This window comes from Procambarus clarkii, chromosome 11 (assembly GCF_040958095.1).
Source record: "Procambarus clarkii isolate CNS0578487 chromosome 11, FALCON_Pclarkii_2.0, whole genome shotgun sequence".
Taxonomy (NCBI): Eukaryota; Metazoa; Arthropoda; class Malacostraca; order Decapoda; family Cambaridae; genus Procambarus; species Procambarus clarkii.
Window position 1 is genome coordinate 45,420,472 of NC_091160.1, and position 26,203 is coordinate 45,446,674.

The 26,203-nt window shown below is 39.6% G+C and overlaps 1 protein-coding gene across 50 annotated transcripts in view; it reads right to left on the bottom strand.

Moving 5' to 3' along the window:
- Nucleotides 1-311: 311 nt before the first annotated feature.
- LOC123758408 (transcriptional repressor p66-alpha) overlaps nt 312-26,203 on the bottom strand; it is a 137,745-nt gene continuing 111,853 nt past the window's right edge. For 27 of the 50 annotated variants that reach the window (XM_069322772.1, XM_069322771.1, XM_069322744.1 and 24 more), the window contains 5 exons: nt 17,010-17,144; nt 16,560-16,776; nt 12,753-12,925; nt 5,936-6,097; nt 312-2,676 (listed from right to left, as the gene is read on the bottom strand). In XM_069322772.1, the coding sequence (XP_069178873.1) occupies nt 1,768-2,676; nt 5,936-6,097; nt 12,753-12,925; nt 16,560-16,776; nt 17,010-17,144 (1,596 nt within the window). In that variant the 3' untranslated portion in view covers nt 312-1,767. The remainder of the gene's footprint in view (nt 2,677-5,935; nt 6,098-12,752; nt 12,926-16,559; nt 16,777-17,009; nt 17,145-26,203) is intronic. The other 23 variants (XM_069322769.1, XM_069322759.1, XM_069322740.1 and 20 more) reach the window with 3 other exon arrangements.

Sequence of the window (26,203 nt, forward strand, 5' to 3'; positions counted from 1 at the left end):
ATTGAAGTAGCAAGGCATATATCTCCAGCTGCACATTATAAGCAACAGGATTGAAGTAGCAAGGCATATATCTCCAGCTGCACATTATAAGGAACAGGAGTGAAATAGCAAGGCATATATCTCCAGCTGCACATTATAAGCAACAGGAGTGAAATTACAATAAGGAATTCATATGCAGGAGATGGTTCTGGTGCCAATAGTGTCTTCTGTGGCAGCCACGTGTCCTCGGGAATATCCACCTGGATGTAATGGACTTCATAATCAGTCTTACGAACAGCAGCAATCATAAGGCAAATTAAACTCTTCTAACGTCAGTTTTTCAGATCTTCTTTATTGAAAAAGGCCCTATTTATCTTACTTATGAAGTGAAAACACTAGCCTACATGAATCTGAAACTCAGCCATGGCTATGAAAACTGGAGTGATGACAATTATAATAGAATCGAACAGATAACTGGAATCCCCTGGGTAGTGACAACGCCAGAAACCAGGGCCCTCATACACCAACCAAACACCCCTAATATGTCTCCATAAAAAAAATATATACTATACATATTTTAAAAAATCCCATGTGACACTTTTCATAACCTTGAACAATTTTTATAATACTTCGTAAATAAAACTTTTACACTGCAGCCTATTTCAATACCATTTTTCATGAAACATTTAACAGAGGATAGTTAAGATGCCATAACTTTAGGTTACATTGCATCCAATGAAGACTTTGTACATAACTCAAAATATAATTTAATAAATGCTTACACCTGATAAATTGTCTGTGATCCACTAGCATTTATCAGGCAAGAAGTGTGGATGATTTTATCGTCACTGATGACAAACCATATATAGGAGGGGAGCCCGGTTCCTGGATAAGCCTCACCGCAGTCTCACGCAGACATCTGCCTGCACGAGATGCTTCATCCCAATCACATAGATATCGGTTTGACAGCACACTGGTCAGTTTGTGCGATTCTGCCCACCCTTGTGCTGAACAAAGGTTGAAACAAACAACATATCACATGAAGAACAAATGATCAGTGCAGGGAAAGTACCTTGGTTTGTTGCATTACCATCGTGTCACTATTACTCTAATGAAACTAGACCATGCGTGACCCATAGAGGCAGCCAAGAGACAGAGATAGCAAGGCGTGTGCAGGGCACGTTGCTCACTGTCCCAAGACACCCTACAACTATGTAACAATACAGATTAATGGTGAAGAAAAGATATTCCCTTGCACCGTAATGGACAACAAATGACAACAGAAATAAATTAGGGATGTGGTCATGTAATACCATAACTGTCATTCACTAGAGTTCACTGTCAAAGGTTGCCTATTGTTGCCAAGAGTCAGGCTACCTTCTTGCTGTCTCAGATTTCTGTGAAAGATTCTTTTTTCTTCCAGCGTCTGAAACTCTCCATACAACTCTTCTCGTCCGAATGGCCAACACTGCTACAGGGCGACCATCATGGCTGCTTGTGCTACGGTCAAGGGTCGGCCGAAGACCAACAGTACCCCTCACTCACTGGTCACATCACAGAGAGCTTCCTTATCCTAATGTGACTAGGAACCCCAGGTGCAGCATGGCCCAGCTGCGGCCGAGGCACAACACTATAGGTGGGCAGGCCATAGCTAGGCTGAACACACTTGAGTCACTGTCACAGGGTCCTTTAGTCCCACTTTCCACCAGCAGCAGCACTGTCCCATCAGCAGTGCTGGCAGAGGCTGGTGGGGGCTGATGACAGGGAGGCTGGCCAGGCGCCCACCCATCAGCTCTTCCATTTAGAGTGGGACTGCTGGCTGTGCAGACCACCTGATGGTATCATATCCAATAGGTACTGACGATGAACCTCTGCCGCTTGCCGCATTATCTCTTGTTGCTGTTGTTGAGCTAAGCTTTTGCTGCTGTTACTGCTGCTGCTGTTACTACTGCTGGAAGTTGAGGGAGCTGAGGAAGTTGGGACTCCTAGCTGAGCTGCTGAAGCAGCCATCAATTGTTGCAGCTGACCAAGGCCAAATGGATTGTATGGTCCAAGTAAATAAGGGGCTAGCATATGAGCAGGTAACTGTTGGGAAGCAGCTGCTGCTGCAGCTGCAGCAGCTGCCGCACTACCTAAACCCTGCATTCTTAGCATCTGTTGCTGAGCTGCCTGTAATTGTTGCAGCGCTGCAGGGTTCGACATGGCAGCAGCCATTGCTGCTGCAGCAGTCATGCTCTGCATGTATTGTTCTTTTTGCTGTTTCGTTAGACCTGGAGGCAAAAACATTTCCTTTTCCCTTTGTTCCCTGTCACGTTGCTCTCTCTCCCTCTGTTCCTTCTCACGTTGATGCCTTTCTTTCTCACGTTCCCTTTCCCTTTCCCTCTCCCTCTCACGCTCACGTTCCCTCTCACGCTCACGTTCTCTTTCCCTCTCCTTTTCTCGTTCTCTTTCTCGCTCCCTCTCTCTTTCCTTCTCTCTCTCCCTTTCCTTTTGTCTCTCTCGCTCACGCTGCAGCTGAAGCTGCGCTGCCACTGACGGTGATGAGCGGTGGCTAGAGCTCCTTGAGCCATGTCCATAATCAGACTTGACTGCAGTAACCGACACACTAGCAGGGAGTCGTGCCGATGGCGATGGTATCGATGCGGTGACGGGAGTCATAGATACTGATGCACTGGATAAATCGGGCTGTGGCGATGCCTGCAGGATAACAAAAATAAATAAATTTTGTGATAAACAAAACCACATCTGTTTGAAAGTAAACAATAAAGCAAGCTAAACTTATTCAAAACAATCAAAATTAATATACTTAAGCATTTCTATAAGCATCTTTAGCACAATTAAAACAATGGTTACTTAAGAAAATTGGAAAATATAGAATATAATACAAATGGGAGAAGGGTGTGGGTGGAGGGTGTGGGGGGGGGGGAGAAGGTGCTCACAGGTGTACAGAAGAAAACAGTTATGCAAATGACAAAGGAGGAATAGTGCAAGCAGGTGAATAAATACAGTAGATGGGCATGAAACAAACAAAAAAAAAAGAGTGACAAGAAGTAAAGTAAGAAATAAGTAAAATTAAGTAATGGAATAAAACAAGACAAAGACAAACAGTATAGAAACAACTCTGAAAAAGATAAGGATATTAAGAATAAGGGAAAGATACAAAAATTAAAATAAGGATAAAGTGGATGAGAAAGAAGAAGCATTAGGAAAATATCATTCAGATTAGTAATAAAGTAATAAAATAATAAAATTAAAATAATAAAAAGGGAATAGGATTAAAAATACAAATGATGGATAAACACAAGCAAAAAAGGAGGAATAATTAACAGATGGGGAGACGACGACACAAGTTAGCACATCAAGGACAGAAATTAAGACGACATTGACAAGCCAAATGGGGGGAGAAATTTGAACATGTTAAAGATGAACTACATGAACAAAGAAGAAAACCTAAAGGAATGGGTAGATGGGTAGATCTGTGTACCTCGCAGATGGGAGGTACGTAGTGGCGAGGTACGTAGAGGTGAGGTGAGGTACATAGAGAGGAGGGGAGGTATGTAGAGGGGAGATATGTAGATGGGAGTTACGCAGATAGGTGGTATGCAGATGAAGACAAGAGACAGATAGGTCCATCCAAGAGGTTATTCTGTAACAAATCATCCGTTTTCACACAGTCCCTGTTATGTCACACTCACTAGCCCCTTCGATACATCATACATATACTATCCAATCCCTGTCGGTTTGGCCTAAATGTACAAGATAAACAAGGATCAAGACTGAACGAGAGACAGGAGGAGAGGCAGAAGTGTAAGAGGTGTTAATGTTAATCACTGCAATGGGTTAATAATACCCCATCCATTAGTATGTAATGGCCTAAAATTCAATGTACAGTAATGTATTTACTTTCTAACAAATCTTTTAGCTCTGCCCTATGGTGGAGTGCTAATTCCCCAGTGCTACACATTTTAATGTTATGATTTTTCTATTTACTAGTTAAACTAAGAGGCTTGACGTGGCACAAACCTCACAATCATACCAATGGGAGGCTGGTACCAATCCTTGCAATGAAATAACCCATATAATGTCAAGACTAAGACTCCCTTTTGGAGACATTGCTTGTTTTGACCTTCAAATAATGCAGCCACAGCAAAACAACCATGTGGAGTTTAACTATCCTAATCTCAAGTTCCACAAAGAGTCTATATTTGTTTTCAATCACAAGCCAATTACTCTTCATGAAGTAATTGGCTACAGTACGAGACCAACATTCATCACTGGGTCTTAAACAACTTACATTAGATGAAATCTTCCTACCCATGAGTAAACAAAATCTAAAGGCAGCACTTTACCATCCCCTAAACAGTAGTACCTACCCCCTTTCCTCTCAAGTCTACTGGATTAAAGGAGTTAAATTGACTTGTCCAAACACTGGTGTACTGTACAGTCAAAACATCCACATATGCCAACACTCTACAGGTAAACTCTGATACTCCTCTTTAACCAATAAATCCTTAAGGACACGTCCATAGTAAAGTGCAGACTAGAACTTAACATTTTTTTTTTTGCAACGCATAGCGACTTATTGCAGCTGCAACTTCCGTTTCTTCCATAACATCTCCGTAATAAAATATTTAACAAATTTAACCAAATATTTGTTAAATATTAAACCATGGTCAAAAGCAATAGCTTCAAAAGATCATTTTTTTTTTTTTTTTTTTTTTTTTTACATTCCATATTCTAATACACAATTTATTGAATCGGGAATAATGCTTACACCGCCAATATGCCTCGACTAAATATGCTGTTCCATTCGCTATCTGCGACTCCCTCCTGTACTCAAATCGTCACATGCTTCTTTTTTTTTAAATTACTTTTGCGAACTTTATTTTGGTCATAAGCATCACGATGTAGCTCTATTCATTAGCTAAGCTGCGTATAAGCACAGCACACTCAAAAAGCGTCACATGTCATTCAAAGTGCTAGGATGTAAGCCTCAACTAATTCCAAGGTATATTTGTTATGTTTCATGAACCAAGCTGGCAAGGTAAACATTTCAAATTGAAGAAATTGATGGAGCCTTGGTAGCCTTACAACTCTTCATATTATCATCGCACAATGATAACTTATATCTTATAATAAGCCTTCCACGCCATCATACTAATGATTCAGTTACCTCAATGCTACTATCCTACTACCTTCTATGATGGGAAAATATGTATACCGTATACATGTATGCATGCTTAGATGATGTACGATACTAACATTTATAAGCACTAATTCTGTGATACCGGCTTTTAAGACTGACATTGGTGTTTACAAGTACATCAAGTCCAGAAAACTTACTATATGAAATGCGAAATGTCCTCTGTCTTATGTACGTCAATGTATTTTTCTCATGCATTTTTTAACTATTTTGCTTCATCAATATTAAATGCTGAATTAAATTGCGGTCATCATTAAAACATTACATGGCCGTTTCAATCACGAGGCACAGAATTATATTACAGTATTGACGTTATCATCAACACATTTACAACTATCAGAGCCGAGCAACAACACAACATCCCCCTCTATGCTCTGTAGGTCAATGATTCTGCACTAGGTGCTTCAGCGACGACAAGGCTGTATGTACACATCTGTCGGAAACCTCTGGATTGTACTTTAGCTCTTCATTCAGATCTCGTATATAATCTTCCATTGCATTTTATTTTAAAGCTAATTTCAATTACATTTATTCTGCTAATTTGTGTGCACCTTTTCCTCATCTCAGGACATACTCCTACTACACGAAGGTGAATGATTCATGCTGTACTGATATACTGAGAACACATCGTATTCCTGTGTGTGTAAATCAACCACCCAACACCACGACAGAGTAAAAGGCCCACTTTAGTTCGTTAATGTACGCCCAGAGAGCATGATTCCATTGCTATGACCATCGACACCCTCAGCTGACCTGACGTTGTAAGATGACCACTGAAGATGAAGACCCCCTCCCTCCTACTGTCAAGAAGTCACTTGAATCAGCCATGACACCCGATCTGCGGCGTTCCTCTCGGTCGTATACATTTTGGACCGTAGAGCTTTTGTTGATCTCTCTCCGGTAATGTCTCTGGGCCTGATGAATAGAGGAAATAGTTGCTGAAAAAAAAGCACTGCAGAAAACATTGCAAATGTCGACGACTTGAAAATAGTCCCATCTCGCTTGACGTCATGGAAAAGACCATAGTGCGCACATCAAGTATAATTACCTCCTATTGACATTCCTTGCTACATTTCTACGACCGATTCTTTCACATACCTCGCAACTCTTTCCACCACTCACATTGAAATTATATCCTATTAGATAGAAACAACTGAAAATGCCTTCAAAGGATTTAGCCCAAGGGAATATTGCAACATATACACACAACGTAACTTTGTCCCTATTTACACCACGCTTCCACATGATAAGAAGAGACTTTCTTTTGTGCAACTTAAGAAATGGAAAGATTGAAGGATAGATTAAGAGATAGAGAGAGGGGGGGGGGGGGCAGGTGTATAGAAGGGAACAAAAAAAAGGATGTATAGTTGATAAGGGAGAAGGGGAGAGTTACGGGAGGAGGAGGATAAGAGATGGAACGTGGGGTGGGATATTATTATTATTTTTTTTAACACAAGATACAGCAGTAAAATCTCTTCTGACCCAACATAAACAAATGATGGGGGGTGGGGGGGGGGGAAGGGAGAGATGTTGGCATGAAGGAGAGGGAAAGAGGGAGAGAGAAAATCACATCCAAGGATACCAAGAGTAATAGTGAAGGCAAAACTAAATGACAAGCACTCAAAAGATACAGTAGGAGAGATCACGAGAGACTCGGTAAGCCAAGCATGTAAAAGCCACATTACTTGCTTTTAGTCTTCCAATACACAGTTACTAGATAACACACCTTCGTGAAAACTTGCTGGCTTTTAAGCACACAAGCACAACTATTTGGAAAGATACAAGATAAAAATCTTGAACCTCATATTTACATACAAACAAAATACTTTGAACTCCATCCTTGTCCATTCCTAAGTGTCAAATTCAATCATTATGTGAATTTTTGCATCACAGCTGTCACTTACCCCTTCACCCTTCCTTTGGTATTTGCACATGTGAAGTGAACACCTCTATGTCCAGCATTAATTCCCACACCTCATCACTGCTAACACATTGTATTATTACCTCATCACTAGTATTATGTCTCGTGCCCATTCCATAATGCAATACTTTACTTTATACAGTATATCTAGAGTGGGCACCACCTTATCTCCACCCATTACATCTCTCGGATTAGAATTCGAGGATCCGTCATGGATTCAACATAGAGCTTTTAATATTTTACTCTCGAAATAGAAGTTCACATGTGGATCTTAATCATTATTAATCCCAGTTCCTAAACACACACCTTCCTTGTTCCCAATTATTTTCATCTTTTTTTGGGTACTTTCAAACTTCAGAATAATCTAAAATGCTAAAATTGAACTAGGTCTATATACACTAATGTCACCTCACAAGGAGCCAACATTGTAGGAGCCAAATGTTAGTCAATTTCCCTCATCCCCTTCCACACTATCATCAAGGCTCATGGTATCATGATTCATCAAAACAGCAGTTTTGTTTGAATAAGCTCTTGACAAAATGGGGATACACAGCTTTGTGACACACACACACACACACACACACACACACACACACACACACACACACACACACACACACACACACACACACACACACACAGCCTCAGTCATGCAAATTGAGGAAGTATACAGTTATGCAGCACTCAAAATACATACAAAATTAAATAATTAAAATGACTGACTAAATCTAAGAAAATTAAAGAACATTTCATATTACATCCAAATTTAAAAACAAATTTTTATATAAGGTATTTTGGTTTAGGAATACACAAACTCAAAGCATGATACAGCTAGTACAGAAAATATAATGCAAAATAAAAAAATAAAGTAGTTTTGCCAGTAACAATTGAAGCTACAAACTACTGTAGTTGCATACACTGTTACTCTGAGATACTCGAGTGTCGGCAACTAAAACCCAATGCATAAAGTTAAATTGTAAACAAATAATTAACACAATGGGGGGTTTGCTGGCATGGAGAATGGGGCTCATTTCCTGAACCCATTATGTGCATCTGTAACCCTTTCCTCTACTGCTAACAGGATGGGTGTGAGGGTGCATAGTAAAGAAAGAAATGGAAAATTGCCATGGAGAAGTGTGCGATGACAATGCTGAAAGATGTGTTATACCTCCCGTAAACTACCACAAATGCCGTTTCCTCTACAGCTAGTTAATAGCATACTGTTAGTAACTGACAACGTGCCTTTGGTAATTTACAACATTTATAGGACATTAAGTATCAAAATCGCCAATGGGAAGAAAAACAAAAGCTTTTAATAACATAACTCGAATTTGAGATTTCCAGTGTTTTATAATAAATTTGGCAAATTCCGTGACCATTCTTATTTTCAACGACAACCATTTGGTGAAGCACCAACTACACACATTATGCAGTTTGTCGAACTTGCAAAATAATAAAGATTAATATTTAAAGGTAGCCATCCACATTTTATTTAGGATTTATATTAATACTGCAATTTGGTATATTATATATGTGGATATTTGCATACAAAAATGCCCTAGTAGTACAGTGGCGTTTGTTCTCGACACTCAACCGAGAATTCTGGGTTCGAATCTCAGGCGGAACAAAAATGATTGGGTGCATTTCCTATCACCTAATGCCTCTGTTCACCTGGCAGTAAGTAGGTACCCCAGCAATTAGTCAGCTTGTTGTGGGGTTGCATCCTGGGGGGGGGGGGGGGGAAGAGTAGTGCAACCTTCGGGGGATGGTGCTCAATATAAACCTAACGTGTGAATACACTCTGGCTGCCTGTCCCTCGAGACAATTAATCATTAGTTACGTAAAATATTGATACTTTATTGGGAAGATTTCTGCTTATTACTGCTCTAATTAGGGTTTGCTTAATGAATTAATGAACTATGTAGGCAAGGTTATCCAGTTATGGTAAATATACAGATGTTAAAATATTTATTAATACTTGCAAAATAATCCTTCATCAATTTGCTTTTATTTATAAATAGATTATAAAATACAGAGTTGTCACCTGATCCAGTTTCTAGTGATGGATCATTGTTAGAAATTTTAGAAGATCCATTGTAGTTTCAGTTTCAAAGCAGGTCCAATAGACTGTACTTCATGGCAGAACAACTATGTAGGATACAAATTGCCCAACTAACATGCATGAAATCAAAATGACAACATTTTGGTCCATCCAGGGGGCCAGATTCATGACGCATTTACGCAAGCACTTACAAACATGTTCATCTTTCCTCAATCTTTGACGGCTTTGGTTACATTTATTAAAGAATTTACAAGCATGAAAACTTCCCAATCAACTGTTGTTATTGTTATAAACAGGCTCCTGGTGCTTCCAAGCTTCCAAGCTGTTTAATAATTGTAAACAAAGCTGCCAAAGATTGAGAAAAGATGTACAAGTTCATAAGTGCTTGTGTAACTGCTTTGTGAATCTGGCCCCTGGACCCTAATTAACATTGACGGTCTCATCTCCCCATACATTCTTAACTGTTAATGTTAAGGGCTCCCCAGGCCGCTCAACAATGTTAAAAATGTTTACAATAATTTAAAGTTCTAATTTATTTGTTGGTTTATAACTATAAATTTGGTGTCAAAATATTTGTAAATGAATTCCCTGGAGAATAGATACAAAAAATAGAAAATGTGTATATATAACATTATGCACAAGTGATGAATATGTGAATGTTTATGTATAGCAATTGGATGATATATTTTAGCATCATCGGGATGTGAAAGTGTTATTACGGCTCAAGTTCAGGATGGGCTAAAATGTCATCAGTCATTTCTTACATACTTTGGATTGTTCCAGCCACATTACTGTAGTTTATTCTCAGAATATTTACATCATCTCAATCTTACAATCAGAATTACTCTCAATTAAGTAAGACCACTTAAATATTTGTTTATTTAATAAAGTCCAGTGTAACTTTTCAAATAGCCGAGACATCAGTCCTGGCAAGGCCATCTATATTAGTATAGTCATTGAGCTGTCCTATAGGGGACCAGGGTCTGAAGTCATCAAACATTTATGTAACCACTTATGAAACCTGTACATCTCTCCTTAATTATGACAGCCTTCTTTACAGTTTAAACAGTTTACGACCTCCAAAGCACTACGAGGTTGTTTTCAATAAAAATAACCCTGGGTTGTGAAGTTCCCAAGGTAGTAAAGTGTTTACATTTATTAACCAAAGAAGCTGATATAACATCTCTGCTGTGCATGTCAAACATGGACGCTGATGCTCTTTCTGAACCTATTTAACGAGTCAAATATAAATGATTGAAAGTAGTAGTAGGCAGCCATCAGTCTCAGGAGACTATGGAGTTGTGCTCTGGTTGCCAGTCTGGAGTGGTCTCTCCAGGGTGAAAAGCCAGGGAGATTGATACAGGGAAGAAGCTGTCACCTATGCAGCAGGTCCCCCTCTCCCCACGGTGCCAAAAGTTTCCAATGGAAAGGCAAATGCCAATACGATTGGTTCTATCGTTGTTGCAGGAACTGTTAGAACAAGGTTGAAGGCAACAACAAACTGCCCTAGGGACTCCAGCTCCGGAGGTTACCTCGAAGTTGGTAAAAGAAGGCACAGGGACTCCAAACCCAGAGACTGTCGTGGTCAGGGCCGGAGAAGAATGACCCCAGCCTCCTGAAACAGAGCATGGGCCGCACGAGCCCCCAGAGGTGGACATCCAAACCCCGCACCTAGGGGTTCCAGACAGATCGTCACAGCCCCCTGTCACCCGAGGACGGCTTCCTTCATGACCCAGCAGAAGGAAGAGCCAAAATAATTAATTACAAAAATTATCATTGTTGCATATAATAGTGTGTGCATATAGTGACACGAATACATTTGAGTATTCAGAAGTTCCACACATTTTATTGTGTGTATTTCTCAAATGACACACTATTGAACAAGATTACTGGGGAAAAAAACCCAGACATTGAAATAAATATATAAAAATACCTTCGCAGCAACTCCTGCCCCAGTGCGGGGCTGGAGAGACTGCCACAGGCCAAATGAATGCTCGTGAATCGTTTGTGAGGCTTCTGGGCTTTACCAAGGCCAAAGTAGGAAAACATTTGGGGAATTTTTTCCCTGAACACTGAAGAATATCGGCTACACAAAGTTGTGCAGTGCTGGGACTAAGCAAAGCGGTACAGGTTTTGTAAGTGGTTAATAAATGCTTGACGAATACTGGCCGTCATTTTCACGCAATATGCATTTTATAGTCTTCCTTCACTACTGTGCGGATAACTTAAGAATCCCGTTTTCTTGATTAAGGACAAAACGGAATATAAATTCATCATGAGCAAACGAACATCTTTACTCATTTTAAAGGACAATGTACAAACCCAAACTTGAAAAATGTTCATGTATTTCTTTACCATTACCATCCAAAGAAAATGTTTATACTGTATGTTTATTTTAAAAGAAATGAAACCAGTCTTGCCTAAGAGACAGGAGGGGGGGGGGGGGCACGGAAGAATGTTAAAACTACTATTGCAATTTGTTAAAGTTACCAACACTCGTTTAAAAAACACCAAGAACCAATCAAAGGAGCAGGGCACACATACATACATATGCACATACATGTATGTATATATTACACATATACTACATGTACAGACATTTTCTAGCCAGAACCATCAGACATTTCACCATTTGGCTTCTTGCGAGCCACCGATATATTTTTGCCTGTGTGTAGCTTTATCAATATTCAGTCACTTGCTATCTACCCACACCTAGCCTCACTATCTACTACTCACTTAAATTGTTATCTATCTCTCCAGTACTACCCCCCCTCCCCTCAATATCTACCATCCACCTACCCCACTCACTACTTGCTAACCAATTCATTCATTCATTCATTATCTTGCCCACCACCCACCCATTTATTCACCAACTCTTCCCTAACCACCCATCCATTCATTTGTTCACTGACTTGCCTACACCCTGACAGCTGGTGGACAGCGCTTCGAATTCGTAGTCCTGAGGTTCTGGGTTCGTTCCCCGGTGGAGGCGAAGACAGGCAGGGTTTCTTTCACCCTGATGCCCCTGTTACCTGGCAGTAAATAGGTCTCCCAGATGCTACGGGCTGCTTCCTGGGGGGTGTATATCAAAAGAGAGGCCTGGTCGAGGACCTGGTCGAGGACCGGGCCGCAGGGATGCTAAGCCCCGAAATCATTTCAAGATAACCCATTCATTTGTTCAGTGATTCGCCCCCACCCATTATTCATTCATTCATTCACTCCCTCCCACCTACCCACTCATACATACACAGATTATTAACCTTGACTTAATTCATCCATTTTCACACACATTCACTCACTCCAGCATGCAAGCACACTCGCTCAAACACACACACATACATACACACACACACACACACACTGAAGTGCACGCACACAAGGGAACAGGCATCAATAGTATGCCAGACTAACAGTGTATACTCTGTTTACCGTATTTGGTACCAGACATAGACTGGCGACTTTCATTTAAGTGAAAACTATTACATTCGTGTAATACAGCTTTACTGAAGATAAACAAGAACAGACGCCAGTCCACGCTGCAACAACTAGTAACAATTAGAACACAAAACACCAAATACGTCTTGTACCTTATGTGCCCATACCTGCGCCATACGGGCCTCAATCTCCTGCTCCTGTTGCAGCGCTTTCACAAACGCAGCTTTTAGGCGGTTCGTGTGTTCCTGCTTGAGGGCTTGCTTGATATTAGTCGTGACGCACAATTCACACACTACCTTCACGTCTCTTCCATTCTCACCCTTAACTGTAAAGGAAGCAATTGTTACACAAAACACAGCATATATGATCAAAAAAATAAAGAAAGATTAAATCTTAAAAAGCCAGGTGAAAAAACATTTAAGCCATTTCTAATGGGGTAACAATAAATATTATCAAAAGTTAAGAAAAAAAAAGCTATTCAATAGCGTTAGGATTAGCCAGATTGTGATGAATACAAGAGCCTACAGCCTGCTGTTTGTCACAGTCCTTACTGAGCAAGGGATCACCAGGATAGCTCACCCACAGACCAGACTGCAGAAGTAGAACAACTCAAAACTTGACAATAGGCAATATGCTTAAAAGTCCCCCATTTAACCATTTATATTCAATCATTACCCCATTTCCATCGTTCACAGAGTGGGAAGGCTTCACACCTGAAGAAATATAAGAGCTTGATGGAAAATGAATGACCAAAAACACGCATCCTGTCCAGCAGCAAATACTGTACTGTGCAGGCGATGAGTCACAATAACGTGGCTGAAGTATGTTGACCACACCGCACACTACAAATTGAAGGGACGACGACGTTTCGGTCCGTCCTGGACCATTCTCAAGTCGATTGTGAAGGGACGACGACGTTTCAGTCCGTCCTGGACCATTCTCAAGTCGATTGTGAAGGAACGACGACCGAAACGTCGTCGTCCCTTCAATTTCTAGTGTGTGGTCTGGTCAACATACTGTACTGTACTTTATACAGACAAAAATGCTGCAGTGGGAACCATCTACTCATTTATTTAACCACCCAACTGCGGGTTGTGCCATTTGTTTTTTTAATTAGGCCATATTTTCATGTTCTTTAATGTTTTCATCACTCTTTGTGATTTGAAATGAAAATGGTTGAGTTTGGAAACATTTTGACATTACCATTAGCTGAACATTTACAAAAACAACAAAAATGTCCTTAACCCTTGCACTACACACCTGTTTTTTGGCAAACATTTCATGGTGCAGTTGTTAAGGACATATGTTTTTTTGTATTTATAAATGTTCAGCTAATGTTAATGTCAAAATGTTTCCAAACTCCATTTTTATTTCAAATCACAGAGTGATGAAAACATTAAAAAACCTTAAAATATGGCCTAATTAAAAAAAAAATCACACAACCCTCATAGTGCCTTAAGGTGCTTTGTGCAGTGCAGTGGTTAAGCGACTGGGAGCTCAAAAATATGTCAAAATATGAAATACAGTATAAAATGTTAAACAAATCTAACGTTACACACAGAAATCACAATAGCACGATATATAAAATGAAAAACACAAGGGCTGTGATGAGGGTTCGAACCTACATCCGGGATGATCCCAGACGTGCCTTAGTCGACTGCGCCACGACGTGGTAAAAGAATTGCAGGCCGGAGTGCTACGTGACCTCACGAGGATCCCGCAGCTTCTTCGAAGTGCAAACCGGGGTTTCACACAATTCCCCCATGCACCCGGGCTCTGTTTTACTATGTAGTGCAGTCAACTAAGGCGCGTCTGGGGATCATCCCGGACGTAGGTTTGAACCCTCATCACGGCCCTTGTGGATTTGTTAAATCTAACGTTACTTGGCATCAGTGTCGTGAAATTTTCATACCAATTTGTTAAGAAATACATTTTATATGAATTCAAATACAAATGTTTGCAATTGGTACTGATAACACCACCACCTAGATAGTGGAGCTCATAGATAATGCAGTGATAAAGAGATGGAAGCACCCGACCAATGCACAAAGAAGAAAAGTAATAGTAAGGAAGGTCCACAGAGTGGATATGCCGCTGGTGCCTTCAAAGATTGCTGATTGCCACCTGGAGGGCAAAATTTCACACAAATAATAAGTATATTATTTTGCTGTATTTTATTATATATCATATAAATATATTGCCCAATGCCAATATTTTTTATTTCCACCAATTCTTTTTTTTTGGGGGGTGATTTTTTTTTCTTTTTATTTATTGACTTTTGTATTTTTTTCTCCTTTGTTTCTCATCTGATTTTGCTGTGGCTTCTACATTGTGGAGAATGCATACCTGTCACTAAGGATGTCAAGTTGAAACAAAATTGGTCAACATGTAAATCAACCACAGGTAGCAGGTAGCAGGGGCCTCGTAGCCTGGTGGATAGCGCGCAGGACTCGTAATTCTGTGGCGCGGGTTCGATTCCCGCACGAGGCAGAAACAAATGGGCAAAGTTTCTTTCACCCTGAATGCCCCTGTTACCTAGCAGTAAATAGGTACCTGGGAGTTAGTCAGCTGTCACGGGCTGCTTCCTGGGGGTGGAGGCCTGGTCGAGGACCGGGCCGCGGGGACACTAAAGCCCCGAAATCATCTAAAGATAACCTCAAGATAAGCAGAACGTGACTTAATTCTATTTGGCCGAGTTATTCGCAGATTTCAAACTATTTTCTTTCTCTCTTTAGGTTGTTTATGCTGAATGGGAACCAGATGAGCTCTTTATCACTTATATAAAGTATACTTATATACCCCCTAACCCATTATCATTATTATATATTTTGTTTTTTTAGGGGTTATTTTATCTTGACTTCATTTCTTGAGGTTATCTTGAGATGATTTCGGGGCTTTTTAGTGTCCCCGCGGCCCGGTCCTCGACCAGGCCTCCACCCCCAGGAAGCAGCCCGTGACAGCTGACTAATGCCCAGGTACCTATTTACTGCTAGGTAACAGGGGCATTCAGGGTGAAAGAAACTTTGCCCATTTGCTTCTGCCTCGTGCGGGAATCGAACCCGCGCCACAGAATTACGAATCCTGCACGCTATCCACCAGGCTACGAGGCTCCTGAGGATTTCAACACACAATCCTACGAGGATTTCAACACACATTGACCTACAACTTTCACATTCAGGTACGAATGCCAAGCAATATTTATTAAAACTAACAAGATATGACATTTCGAACTACTATATTTATTGTCGAGAAGTTTACCTTCATTTTTCTGTATGAACAGGATTTTCAACTTTGAGACGCAGTTAAAAATTCAGTTTCCGAGTGATTCTCGCCATTTTAATATATGTGCAAAGTTTTTAGTTCTAAGGTGGCCACAATAGTGTATATTCAAACCCATAACCTTGGGAGTTATACATTTTTGCGTCTAAATATTGCGCATATTTTGAAGGTCACGTTGGCTATTTTTTTTTACAGTAAACTATACTCTCAAACTAAATTTTATATTGATGAAAATGAACATTATATGCCATTCTAAGACCATAATGAACAAAATAAAAATTGGTGACATTTTAAATAAAATAAACTACGTAATTTAAAATTGTGAAATTGTCAATTTTTCTAAATATTTTATTAAAAAAAAAAATCTATTCATTTTATGATGTTGATTCATTAGGAAAAGCTGGAGCATTTACCATGTAGATTATGCACAAAATATTTGTGTGTGTTTGAGGAAGGTTGAGAAATTGGGCACCCGGCCCCTTAACAACTGCACCAGGAAATTGTCCCCAAGATTACATGTGCAAGATAACCAAGATAACCATAGACATTATCAAGATAACCATAGACATTATCAAGATAACCTCACAATAAGTACAGATGAGTGCAATGCAGGGCTCAACAAGGCCGCATTTTAGCAACGGTCAGTATGGAGGGCCAAGAGCCTCGAATAATTGACTCACCTTTAGATTTCAGCGAAGCCTTATCCCACTTCCAGGCTGGGGTAAAGTCGGTGCCACACTGCGTACAGATGAAGGGTGTAGGGTGGGGGTCCGACATCTTGCCATTTAAGAGGATATGTTCCACGCATTGCTCCAGACCCAACAAGTATATAAATTCGGTGTTGTTTGGGTTCGGGATGAAGTGCATCTCGGGAGGTGGTGGTTTAGGTGGCGGAATCTTGATGAAGATCGAAAAACAAATTAGACGACATCCTACACTTGGTCAGGTCTAAAGAAATTAATCACTAGACAGCTGCAACAAGTTCAGGATTAACAATAGCCCAAGTTAACATTGTTTATATTACCACGCTTGAAATTTTTTAATAAAGTTTAAATTATCAGCACTTAATTGATCTTCTCCTTAAAGCTTAGTACTGTGCTAAAAGTACTTAGTACTTCATATCGTCTCACCCTGAGCAATGTCTTTTCCAGCTGCTTGCGAAGAGCAAGACGCGCCGCCGCTTGCCTTTGGGCAGGTGTGTGCGTGTCTTCCATTCTGTTGCTGCTGCTGTTGCTGTTATTGCTGCTCCCACTACTGCTCACAGGCTAGTTATCATAAACAAAAACATTGTAACAAAATGGTGTAAACTAAAACCTTAATATCACAAAAGAAATTTATCAAAATAAAATAAGAGATGTAGAACTTCAAAAGAAAGTAAGATACAGTACTTTCATAACAAAAACAAAAAAAACAAAGGGAACAAAATACAACGCAGTACCTCTGAAATGTTGGTCCAACATGGACAAATTAAATACGAAATTAACACAAAAATATACACAAACTTTATCTCCATCTCAGGTCTCGACAAGTCGTAACATTAATTAAAAATTGTCAAGTCTGAAAAACTGATTTTATAATAAATTGCAGGATAATCAGTGCAATACCAGAATTAACACAAGTTTTTTTTCTGAAATACACATACTATACACATCAAGACAAAGATTTATCATGAATATTTATCTTCTACCCGCGGTTTACCTTTCCACGATTCTGAGGGTCATCGTGCTTTTTATTTACATAGAACAATAGAATTGTTCTGCTTCTCTGATGCTTTTTTTGAAGAGAAAGAAAAAAAAAAAAGGTATAATTACTGTAAGAGATAGAAATAGGTGATAATGAATGGACACAAATTCAATATCAACAATATCGGCAATTATTGGGAGACTTCTTTAAAAGCGACTAAATTAGTGCATGAATACCAACGTTAACGTGTAGACGTCAGAGACGATCTGTATGACAGGACGACGGCCTAAATAGCAACCAATGTGCTATTGTCCAAGGTATATTTATACCTATGCCCTAGAATGCTATCACATTTACTCTTGTGAATTTATTAATAGTAAAGTAAATCGAGTTGGTTTCCACAAGTTATTCATAACAATGTTCTCTCATGTTTTTCAAACGCATATTTACAAACTTACACCTGTGCACTCACTTTTATAGTGTTGTCGCGCGTGTGGAACAAAACTGCCCACACTATGTTTAATTCCCCCATTATATCACAATTATCTTTTCTGGTTCCACTTTTCTTCTAGAGGCCTGGTCAGAGACAGGGCCGGGGAAACCCTAAACTTCAGAACCACTGCAATGTAGTGTGCCCCCCCCCCCCCAGCAGTGCACCTGCTCATAGGTACATTAGGAGGGCGACGGAAGGGGGGTACAAAAATGGTCATTTTACTTGCCATGGGGTCTGTATGGGAAAGGCCAGGGTTACAGGAGAAGTATAGCTACCGAGTCATCCTGGCTATCTCCTCCATTGGTTTTTGTGGGTAACTGACAGTGGGATGCAGTTGGGGTTTGGTACACTACTGGTAAACACTACCCTCTACTTAAGTTGTTGAATGATTCCATTTCAGGTCCTGGGTACCAACTCTCAATCTTCAATATACTGTAGTATCATTGTACATTATACTATATACTGTACATTATCCGTAATGTATCGCTGAACAAGTCCGGTGGGGGGGGGGGGGGGGAGCTGGGTCATCTCCTTTCAACTTAAAAGAGTATGGAGCCTGATTTCACCATTTCACTCCCTAGTTCATTTGATATCTTGACAATTGAAAATGTATTTCTTGTCTCTATGACTCTTCTAAATAGAGCAAGAGATGGGGGCAAGAGTTGGAAGCAGAGACTTGAAGAGGAGGGACATTCAGGCAACATTTTTCTTACACCTGATGCCTCTGTTCAACCAGCTGTAAACAGGTACAGTACCTCGGAGTTAGGCAACCATTGCCGGTTGCATCCTGGAAAAGGTCTTGCATCCCTCCCTGCATCAGGGTGGGATGCAAGTCAAATATGCTTCCTATCCCCAACAATGAGAACCCATAAACCTACAAGAATACTTATGAAGATATTAGAACTACAGTATATAGCTTACAAAACAAGAAATTATACAAACTTCAGCAACTTGTGCTAGCTTGTTTGCATGTATTTCATAAATTATGGCCCCCACTTCCCCCCTTCAAAAAAATTTATATGCATTCCAAAAAAATTGTTATTGTATAAAAAAAAAAGCTATAAATATAAAAGATGAATAAGCAAGGAATAACAGCTTTAGCCATCAATTAAATTTTCTGATGGAGCATCATACTTTTAAAACAATTTGGCAGTTGTGCAGCAGCACTGCACTGTCCCAGGGTTGTGAGACTCTTGCAGCATCTCTTACTGCTGTATGGAAACACACACTCACTCTTAGCCCAGAAAACATCTTGTTAACCCGCAAACAGCTCGCCCAATTATAAGTCCTACATCGTCATGCACGTGACAAAAAATGGTTCACCAAACTAATGCAGAAAACATCACAGGGTTAAAATAGAGAGTAGAATCAAAAGGACAAAAACCAGACATGTTAGAAATAGGATGAGAAAATATTGGGGGAGTATGACGGAATTGATCCCGCATCCCTAGACTCTCCTAGCACACCCATCACCACCTAAATCAGACTGAGCTCAGGCAGTAGTGACTGACTAGCGAGCCCAGGGACGAGAGTTGGAGCCAATCGTACTCCTCTCAATATTTTCTCGAGAGCTGCATCACGTTTGTCACGTCACCGAGCGAGAAATATGGCAAAGAGGGAGAAAGACTAATTTTTTTTTTAAATATGCTAATATGAACAATAAATGACTAATGAATTTATTAATACAAAAGCTATTGTACATCACATCCTTCATAATATTTCATATATTTTAAAATAAAGCCACACCTCAGAATTAAAGGATACGAGAGTACAGTACAAAATAATAAAAATCTTTTAGGCATTAACGGCTACCATTTTCAGGAAATTGTATGACATTAAAAACATTGACAGCGGAGATCACAAAAGTTCATCAAAACAACTTCAACACATACAATAAATAAAAATAATTACTTGAAAAATTTATTTTTAACAATGTAATCGTCTATAAATTTAATAATGTAAAGTTAATTCCCTGAAAGAGAAAACAGTGTGTTAGGAATTTACCACTCAAGCATTGTGCAACAAAAGGCACAGCCGAGGCGGCAATGAGTGCATTTGTGCCTGAAAATGAAGCTGGATTACAATGTGGAATGACCACAACACAAGGGGGAGGGGGGGGGCGAGATGATGAATGAGAGCGGTGATATCCGATGATGAGGTCAGCCAAGCAGAAATGGAAAAAAAGTGTCAAATTACTAAAAATGTTAAATGATTAGCGTATGTCTGTAAAGCATAATATACCAATGGAAAATGGCCTAACTAGGAATTAAGACTAAACATTGTGATTTAATTAATAAAAATGTTAATAACTGACTTGTAAAGCAACATTGGTAAGTAAAAAGAATGGGGAAAGATAACCTAGACATTGAGAATCATTTCGAACAGTTTTATTTTATACATATATTCAAGAGTCCTGTGGCACAGTCATGTTGCGACTGTAAGGTCCCGGGTTTAATTCCTGCAGTTTATACAACTTTTTCTTTCACCCAATTCCTCTGTTCACCGAGTAGTAAATTGGTACCAGGGAATTTGGCAGCTATTGCGGTGCGCTTCTCGTCTCCAAATATGGGAAAGTACTAAACAATAGTTGGTAAATCTCAATTTCTATTATTTAGGTGTTCACTTTCCAATATTCAGAGAAAGAATAAGATCGTGTTTTATAACATCAGAAATTAATTATGAAGCTTTTATCACTACAATATATTCAAACGAAGCCTTATCTTGTCTTGCCTTCTGGATTACTTGAGGCTAATTGCACACCAGTTTAATTGAAGGAATACTTAGCCAGAGGGCATGAGACTGGTTGCTCAGTGAAGTAAGGATGATGTGACCAAACGTGTTGTGGTGGAGTGGCGAAAAACCACAATTGAACAGTTATTAATTCCCATGACTGTTCTTTCAGCAATTCAAGAACAAGGGGTGCAAGAATGGCTTGCCAGTTTGTAAAGGTCTGCGCACACACAACATTTTTGAGAGACACTGGTATAGAACAGCCTGGTTAATCAGACCCCCAACCAGGCCACAGGGACGTCAATCCTCGGAATCAACAACGGGTAATAGACAGGTTAGACGAATTGTTAATGTATTGTTGCATACAGTTTACTTTCATTACTCCAAATAAATTTTCAGCATTTACATTCGTATTTCTTCCACTGTTACTGTTTTACGTTCTTCTATGTTTGTACTATATTTAGTTACATTATATAACATTTCTATTTGATCAATTTGTAAACTTTCAGTGCTTAGCTATCTGTGCCTATGGGGAAGTGAGGTCTAGCTCCATGTTCCGCCTCTTAGCTGATTATACCCGACCTGCTAATTACGCCTCTTAACACTTTCGCGCTCCGTGGAAACTCGCGGTTGACAGGGGGATCATGGCCCCTCCGTGCGGGTAAGTGCGTGGTGACACCCAAATGTGTATACTCGTTCCAGCTTTCTCACCTTAATTCTCGTGCTACGTCGCTCGTTTTGGTATCATTGTGTTCGCAATTAAATTCCCTACAGATGTGTATGAATAAAATGTACAAAAGGCAAGAGTGGCTCCCTGCAGAAACAACCCGTTCTCGCAAATTTAATAAGTCAATGTTGACTTATTAAATATGTGCATAGGTGACTTACTTAACATAATAGATACCCTTAAAAAGATTCATAGAAAACACCGACCTTACCTAACCTTGTTATTATCTTAAGATAAGCATCTTATTGCTACGTAATTACAATTATTACCTAACCTGTAATAGGTATAGGTTAAGTTATAAATGTAATTATGAAGCAATAAGATGCTTATCTTAAGATAATAACAAGGTTAGGTAAGGTCGGTGTTTTCTATGAATCTTTTTAAGGGTATCTATTATGTTTAGTATATCACCTATGCACGTAGTTAATAAGTCAATATTGACTTTACGAATTTGCGAGAACGGGTTGGCAGAAAAGCCTAAAGTTACCCGTGAACGAGCACCATTTTGTACATTGCAACCTAATGTTCAACTCCTTCAATTTGATAACATCAAATTTTGTGCTACGTCGCTCGTTTTGGTATCAAATTGTTCGCAATAAAAAGGCGAGTATTTTAAAACTAGTCCCAGAATAATAGAGCAATAACTGGATTTTAAACAAATATTTTAATTCTGGACGCTCATCATCACATTTATTTATCTCTTTCCAGTGTTCTGACATAAATATTTGTGTTACATCTTTCATTTTGGCATCAAATTGTTCGCAATAAAAAGGCGCGCATTTTAAAACTAGTCCCAAGATAATAGGACAATAAATAGAATTTTAACAAATATTTTAATATTCGGACCATAGGCCTATTTATAATATTTCAAGTGTTTGGACATCAAGTTTCATGTTATATCTTTGATTTTGGTATCAAATTGTGTGCAATCTAAAGGCGCTTATTTTAAAACCACTACCAGATTGATCTGATAAAATTTAAATTTTTAAAAAATATTTTAATGAGTGACTCAGTACTGCGTCGTTGGAACACATTCAGTAGAAAAATGAGTGACGAGATAGCGAGTCTGTGGAACCTCAAAGTGTTTAAGAACATTGTGCGAGGGGCCTATGCTCCACTTTCTAACTTCAGAATTGCTTTTAAATACATGAATGGTGAAATACTAAAGAAATTGTTCACGACTTTTGTTAGACCAAAGCTGGAATATGCAGCGGTTGTGTGGTGCCCATATCTTAAGGAGCACATCAACAAACTGGAAAGGTGCCAAGACATGCCACTAAGTGGCTCCCAGAACTGAAGGGCAAGAGCTACCTACAAAGAGGTTAGAGGCATTAAATATGCCAACACTAGAAAACAGAAGAAAAAGAGGCGATATGATCACTACATACAAAATAGTAACAGGAATTCATAAAATTGATTGGGAAGATTTCCCGAGACCTGGAACTTCAAGAACAAGAGGTCAAAGATTTAAACTAGCTAAACACAGATGCCGAAAAAATATAAGAAAATTCACTTTCACAAACAGAGTGGTAGACGGTTGGAACAAGTTAGGTGAGGTGGTGGTGGTGGAGGCCAAGACTGTCAGTAGTTTCAAAGCATTATGTAACAAAGAGTGCTGGGAAGACGGGACACCCGAGCTTAGCTTTCATCCTGTAATTACACACACATACGAGAATCAACGTACATAACATCAGGCCTAATACCATAGGTACAGGGAAAAAAAAAAAAGTCAGTAGCTGACATACTGATTGAATCTAAGAACCTAAGCAGTGAATTATTCAAAGCATTGTTTGACACATGATGGGCCAATCGACACAAGATCAGCTCGGACTCCCTCTTGCATAACGAGTAATTGAAAAGGCTCCGAGACTTGTTACAAGATTTGCATCTTTTAACACTTTCGCGCTCTCCGCGTTCAGAAAAAAATCATACCCTAGATGCTTTCGGCGGTTCGCGCGCCTATGCGATAAGACCTTAAAAGTGTACTCTCTTTTGACTGTCTTGACAATAATTGAAGGCGCACGTATTTAAATTTGGTATCACTGCGTTCGCAATAAAATTGTCTATAAGAACATCCCTATAAAATGCCGCCAAAGCATAAGGACTATCAACACCAAATAAAAAACTATTCAGATCACTCGCCGAGAGCGCCAAACAGCAACAAAATGTTTCCACTTTTAATGGTTGCGAAGCCTACAGTTGTCCTACATCGCTAATTGTGGTATCATTGGAATCGCAATAAAATTCTCTACACGGACATATGCATATAAATATAGATTCAATGTCGTAGCCCACCCAAAACGGTGTGGGAAGTGGCCGAAGTGTTACCCGCGGCGGCATATCGGCGAAACTCGCTTTGAAAAGTGTATATTCAATTCACTTTCCTGACATTATTTGTCGATGTATGTATTTCATTTTTGTTCCAATGTGTTCGCAATAGAATGTTCTATAAGAACATAAGTATTAAAGGTCACATAAGGATGCGTTCGACCGGCAACATATATAAAAACTACGTCGATTATACTCGTCATGTCAATAATACAATTGTTTTACCACGATGATTCACTGCCACAACGTTCTCTTTAATAAGCTGTTCGGCTATTAGAGAAAACGTAAATTTCATGGCAAACATTTGTAAACTATTCCCAAGTTGATCAGATAATAAATGGATTTTATACAAATATTTTTTCTCGTGACTCCCGAGCGCCGCACGCCAGCGTAATGAGTAGGAATATTGGTGACGACACTGTTGTCACCAATTAGCGAAAGTGTTAAGACAGGCATGGAGAACTTGATTAAAATTAGAAGAGCTCTAGAGATATGATCAACATAAAAGATCCCAAGCTGCACAAACAAGGTGGGAAAAGAAGACCATTCCCCACGAAGGGAAACAGAATGAGGAGGCAAACCCTGGGCCAATCTGTGCAAATGATGACATAACAATAAAGCAGCATCATGACCAGACCACACACTAGAAGGTGAAGGGACAACGATGACGTTTCGGTCCGTCCTGGACCATTCTCCTGGACTTGAGAATGGTCCAGGACGGACCGAAACGTCGTCGTCCCTTCACCTTCTAGTGTGTGGTCTGGTCATCATACTTTAGCCACGTTATTGTGACTCATCGCCTGCAAAAAAAAGCATCCTAAAATTTAAGGCAATATTTCAAAGTTACTCGAGCATGGTTCCCCCACTGGGAGAGGGAGGTTTCAAAAATTAATCAGGCATAGAGGTGTTTGAAAGCACTTGTACCACCTCCCTTTATAGCTTTAAATACAGTATCAAAAGGGCTAGAAAGCTGGGAGGAATAATTTTTTTGTTTTATTTGTTCCTGGATGGTAACTTATCATCCGATTGCTTATGCCTCTAAAAGTATAGAATATGGCCATTATCCCTTTCAAACTCTGCCTATACCTTTGCCTAAGACAGCTTGGGAACATCATCATGAAGGTACTTGAAGGCTACAAACTTTATCTAGAGCTTCGATTCGTTGTTTCATAAGTTGGCAGCCTCCAGGCACCTTCAAGATGTCTTTTCGAAGTTGTCTTAGCCAAAGGTCAGAGAGTTTGTGGGCTCACACACACCCTTTCTATTACACAAACCTTTTCTATACTTTGATGGCATAAGCAGTAACAAAATATTACTTGCGATGTACGAGGAACAAAAGTTGTTACATTGCATAGTCACACGAGTACTTGATCGCTACGAACAGATGCCCAAGAACTAAATTTCTCAACCCCTATAGACAAGTAATTATTAAAACAAGGCACGAAGCTGGGAAGACTAAATCGCACTGTCCATGTCATGGGATATTCAAAGGGTTCTCAACATCACTCAGGATGTCAATACTAGAGCAAAAAGGCAAGATGAACAGCACGAGATGTATCCAATTCCCTGAGGATACTATTTAGAGACAAGTGACTGAAAAAGACATTAGAAAAGAAAGCCGACAGACACAAGTCATATAGACAAGTCAAAGAAAGCCTTTGACACTTACCCACAAAAGGCTGAAACCCAAATTGTAAAAGCAGAAAACAGAGTGGGTACCTGGACAGTACACGAATTACAATGTATCTAATAGGAAAGGAAGAGTTGCAGCGTTACCAAGTCTCATGAATAGTACATCGCATTATGACTCAATTTCCCAAAAGTCAAAAACCAAAGTACTAAAAATGGTAGTGGCTCGCAAAATTCACATGACATCCTGTTTTCTGTTTGTGGGGGTCCTCTGGTAGGTTAGGTTCATGCAATTTAGTACAACAGTCCAGTGACATTGGAAGTGCTTGGATGAACAAGCTGTACTTGCCTAGTTGTGCTTGTGGGGGGTTGAGCTTTGGCTCTTTGGTTCCATCTCTAACTGTCAATCAACTGTGTAGAGGGGTCCCACACAACTTGATACTCTCACTACCACAATTCCTGATTTATGTAAATGACCTTAAAGTGGGATCATCCATGTCAATGTTTGAAGATAATAACGAATTGAAGAAAACACCAATGCTTCAAGATGGCCTGGACAGGCTAAAGGAAGTGTGCATATGGTTATTGAAGTTTAATCCCCAAAAATGTAATGTGAAGGGTATTTGCAAACACGGAGACTAGAAGGGAAGTACAGTTCATGAGGTATGCAGTTGCAAAAGTCTACGAATCTGTCAGTGTTTGTAATACTTAAAACATTATCCCACTGGCAGACA